This window comes from Emys orbicularis, chromosome 6 (assembly GCF_028017835.1).
Source record: "Emys orbicularis isolate rEmyOrb1 chromosome 6, rEmyOrb1.hap1, whole genome shotgun sequence".
Classification (NCBI taxonomy): domain Eukaryota; kingdom Metazoa; phylum Chordata; order Testudines; family Emydidae; genus Emys; species Emys orbicularis.
Window position 1 is genome coordinate 122,290,791 of NC_088688.1, and position 5,198 is coordinate 122,295,988.

General features: G+C 47.7%; 1 protein-coding gene across 1 annotated transcript; it reads right to left on the reverse strand.

The window, feature by feature from the left end:
* Positions 1 to 261: 261 nt before the first annotated feature.
* On the reverse strand, positions 262 to 5,198 carry LOC135880532 (acyl-coenzyme A amino acid N-acyltransferase 1-like). Its single transcript, XM_065406858.1, has 3 exons — positions 4,736 to 5,198; positions 2,300 to 2,502; positions 262 to 858 (listed from the first exon to the last, which is right to left on the reverse strand). Exons 1-3 carry the CDS (start codon positions 5,196 to 5,198, stop codon positions 262 to 264), a joined length of 1,263 nt encoding a protein of 420 aa, XP_065262930.1.

Consider the following 5,198-nt stretch of genomic DNA (forward strand, 5'->3'; position numbering starts at 1 on the left):
GGATCAGGCCCCAGGCACATGAATGATTCGATCTTGTAGAAGGCAGACTTGTTCGTGCATTTGTGTTTCCCACCTGCTATTGGCTGCAGGCCTACAAGAGAAGATGTCCACGTTTTAGTGGTTGGAAATGCACCCTCGTCCCCCAGGCGGTGTATTTCTCTTTCAGTTGAGACCCAGAATTCACAGATTGTTCCAATATTTCTTGATCGGGTTCAGGAGGGCATGGGGCACAGAAACTTTTCGGTCCAGGCCTCCCTGTTTTCAGAGTTTGCTGCTTCCTGTTGGGCACAGGTGGTGCCAAAGGAATTTTTGGATCTCTCTCCAAGAATGCTCCTGTGCGGCAGCATGGGGTTGGGCTTCGCCTCCCCACATCAAGGGCAAGAGGAAAAAGGGGTTCCAGGAGCAGGGGCAGAACGGGGACCCCGGGGGCTCTATCAGGTGCCCGGCGCCTGGATAAGACAGCAGAGTGCAGTTCTTTCTCCCATGTCTCCTCATCCTCTCCATCACTTCCTCAGCATATGCTTTGCTGTTGTGGTTCTGGTCACTTTCTCCCACGACCAAGAGGAGCTGACCCTGGGCCTTTTCAACAGGGATGATGCTACCTTGATTTGCCTCTGCTCGAGTGTCCCCAATGACACTGAAGAAAGAGAGCAGCCCCAGGGGTGTGAGCCGCACACACTCAAATTTGCAAGGTATTGGACTGATGTGGAGATCACGGTAGCGCAGCGCAGTCCCGTGGATGGCATTGGTCCCGTTAATGCAAACTGTGGCTGGGATCTGTGGTAGGAACGTTGCCATTGCCAGTGCAATCTCAGCACCTTTGCAGGTTGCAACCACACCAACTCCTGCCCCTCCCACCTGAAAACACACCATAAAGAAATACATTAAACGTTAAATTAATGTGCAGCCTTTTTGTGTGTGTTCTGCCCTTTAATGATTCCTGTTCTCTGATCAAGTGGCACAACAGTGACAGTCTTATCTAAGCATATTTAGTGTGGCCATCACCAAGATATCTGGACCTTCACTAGTAAGTCAAGATAACATAAGCATCCAACTGACATAAGTTTGAAAGATGGATATTCACCATTGCACCTTAAATTATGCAAGGCAAACACCAAGCCTGCAAATGCAGACTGTATTTGCACATGGCCACTTAGATGTATATAAATATTCAGCTTTCTACATGCAATTGTGCAATTAAATTAAATATGCAATTATAAGTATGAACTGCAAATCTCCATCTTGCTATCTCCATCTCCAGAACTATGTATCCACTCCCCATATTTTCCACTTTAAATGTGGCTGTCATAATTACCTTGGAAATTAGCTCCCTGTCTCCCTACCACCACCATCACCACCTCTGCTTTAAAAAATAACAACTTTGATTACATACATGCTAGTTGATAGCTGGGTAGACATTTGAGCTAGCAGGCAGGGGCGTGATGTTAACCCTGCTGAGCAGTATGAGGGAAGAGAATGGGGTTGCACCACTAGACATGTCATCCTTCAGAAAAAGTTTAGATGAGGTTTCCATCTCCCATGGAAATCCCATTGCATTCCCCCCCCCCCTCAAAATGTTAGATAAAAACCTTGGTGTCTTGACCCTATTGCATTGCTCAATAACAAGTTGTAGTGCCTAACGCTGGGTGAGACTCAAAATGATAGGACATGTTCCTCTCTGAACGCAGAGCTAGTTTTCCTACGGATCCAACAGGACCCATTCTGTGAAGCAGAGAAGATTGTGATCTAGTCAGAAGGCCAAAGATAAGACGAAGTCTGGAGCACCTCTGAGCAAACTGAACAGGAGGAGAATAAAACTTGCAGTTGGTCATCTTTGTCTTCCCGGGAGGTGTGACAGTGGGTAAGAATACCCCGTTAATGGCGGGGATTGCAGGGAGTTGCAATATGGACCAGGCAGTAATTCAAGGTACGTCTACACTGCAAAAAAATGGTGTATTCTTAACTCAGTTTAGCTGACCAACATTAGCTAACTCGGGTTAAAATAGCAGTGACGACACAGCAATTCAGCTTTTGACTCAGGTTAGTAGCTCAAGTTAAAGATTATATGGGAGAATGGGGGTGACCTTGAGCTGCTAACCTGATTTAAAAGCCACGTTGCTGTGTCCTCACTGCTCTTCTAACCTGGGTCAGCTAACCCAAGTTAAGCACACACTGTTTTTTGCAGGGTAGTTATATCCTTAGACACACAAGCTACACCTTATGGAGGGTTGTTGGATTTCTTCGGCAGTAGTTGCGATAGGGAGACAAGATATAGAACTTATCTGTGAGCAGAAAGTACCTTTGGATGTTCCAAGAGTATGTTGGCAGCTTCCTCAAAATATTCCAGATCCACCTCATCTAGAAAACTGGGCAGGTCTTCATACGCAAAGTAAGCTAGGGCCAGTGCAGCAAAGCCACGACTGGCAAGGAGGCTGGCTCGGAATTCAATGAGTCCACCCACGCCACCAAACATGTCAATCAGCCCTGGAAAAGGACCTTCCCCTGAGGAGAACAAGGAAGAGAAAATGAGTGAAAACCAGAGACATAAACAAGGAAAGGGAAGCATGGATTCACAGAATGATAGAAGACTAAGGTTGGAAGAGACCTCAGGAGGTCATCTAGTCCAACCCCCTGCTCAAAGCAGGACCAACCCCAACTAAATCATCCCAGCCAGGGCTTTGTCAAGCCGGGCATTTAAAAACCTCTAAGGATGGAGATTCCACCACCTGCCTAGGGAACCCATTCCAGTGCTTCATCACCCTCCTAGTGAAATAGTTTTTCCTAATAGCCAACTTAAAACCTCCCCCACTGCAACGTGAGACCATTTCTCCTTGTTCCATCATCTGCCACCCCTGAGAACAGCCGAGCGCCATCCTCTTTGGAACCCCCCTTCAGGTAGTTGAAGGCTGCTATCAAATCTCCTCTCACTCTTCTTTTCTGCAGACTAAATAAGCCCAGTTCCCACAGCCTCTCCTCATAAGTCATGTGCCCAAGCCCCCTAATCATTTTCATTGCCCTCCGCTGGACTCTGTCCAATTTGTCCACATCCTTTCTGTAGTGGGGGCCCCAAAACTGGACACAATACTACAAATGTGCCCTCACCAGTGCCGACTAGAGGGGAATAATCACTTCCCTCGATCTGCTGGCAATGCTCCTACTAATGCAGCCCAATATACCGTTAGCCTTCTTGGCAACAAGGGCACACTGTCGACTCATATCCAGCTTCTCGTCCACTGTAATCCCCAGATCCTTTTCTGTCCTAAAGTGCTGTTTAGCCAGTCGGTCCCCAGCCGTGCATGGGATTCTTCCATCCTAAGTGCAGGACTCTGCACTTGTCCTTGTTGAACCTCATCAGATTTCTTTTGGCCAAATCCTCCAATTTCTCTAGGTCACTCTGGACCCTATCCCTACCCTTTAGCATATCAACCTCTCCCCACAGCTTAGTGTCATCTGAAAACTGGCTGAGGGTGTAATCCATCCCATCATCCAGAGCATTACTGAAGATGTTGAACAAAACCGGCTTCAGGACCAACCCCTGGGGCACTCCGCTTGATACTGGATGCCATCTAGACATCGAGCCGTTGATCACTACCCATTGAGTCTGATGATCTATCCAGCTTTCTATCCACCTTATAGTCCATTCATCCAATCCATACTTTTTAAACTTGCTGGCAAGAATACTGTGGGAGATCGTATCAAAAGCTTTGCTAAAGTCAAGGTATATCACATCCACCGTTTTCCTCATATCCACAGAGCCAGTTATCTCATCATAGAAGGCAATCAGGTTGGTCAGGCATGGCTTGCCCTTGGTGAATCCATGTTTACTGTTCCTGATCACCTTCCTCTCCTTCAAGTGCTTCAAAATGGATTCCTTATGGACCTGCTTCATGATTTTTCCACAGACTGAGGTGAGGCTGACCGGTCTGTAGTTCCCCGGAGTCTCCTTCTTCCCTTTTTTAAAGATGGGCACTATATTTGCCTTTTTCCAATCCTCCGGGACCTCCCCCGATCGCCACGAGTTTTCAAAGATAATGGCCAATGGCTCTGTAATCACATCAGCGTAACAGCCTCAGGATCTCCAGTTTGCACACAGAGAGCTCGGTTATGAAGAGGAAGAAAGCTCTGCATGGCTGTTCACAAGCACTGGGGCTTGTGCCTTACGTAGAAAGATGAGGCAGATGAGAAAGAGGTGGAGGACAGAAGAGAGAAGAGAGAGAAAGGAATGGAATTGGGGGGGGGAAGCAAGGAAAATTTGAATACTCATGAATGAATTTTTTTTGAATGAATGTGCTTTGCTCTGTGTGTGTACCCTTGTGTGTTTGTGTTTGCGTTTTACTTGCAGGAATGTTTGTGGAAACAGCAAATTGTAAGCTAATACTGGAGGAGAGTCACTGAAAGTGATTCAGAACTCATCAATATGAGTATTCGCAATTGAAACCGAATCCTGAAAGTCATGCTCATCCACGCATGAAGCAAAATCACCATCACATGACCTCTTGATCCAATCATAACTAACCAACGCAGCTGAGATTTGTGCACTCATGACAAACTGCTGTGGACAATCTTCAGGCCAGGAATTAGTCACAGAAATTATCTGGCAAACAAATACATTGGAGAAGATTGCAATCAGTTGGCAGACCATTCGTGAACAGAAAAAGGAACCTTTGCTGAATCAAGTTCTTATTTATGGCTCATTCACCCAGTTCTAGAACCGAGGAGACGGGGATTCTCTCACCTGGAGGGAGGAAGAGGGCTCCGCGGACTCTGCTGCCCCTGATCTGGACCCGTTGTACTCCGGGTGCCACGTACCACCTCTCCACAGTCTGGCTGGCTGCAGGCTGATCGCGGGGTGAGGAAAACACGTGATATGAGTCGAACAAGTCCAGGCGAACCCGGAAGGGACTCTGCATCACATCCCGCTTCATCAGCCTATGGAACAGCTTTTCTGGCTTCAGGCACTGAAACAGACCCATGGGCTGCACACCAGTGTAATCCCCTCCAGTGGCAGCAGCCCGCTCCAGGTCCACCTCGCCAGCCTTATCTGACCAGTAGAGCGCTTGGGAGCAGAAGAACACCCCTTTCTCATCGGTCAGAGAGGCTTGGAGGGTCACCAGCTGGGAGGGGGGCAAGCCAGAGACCTGGATTTTCAGTGGTTCATCAGCAAGGGATATCTTCGGGGTGACTGTGAGCCTGATCAT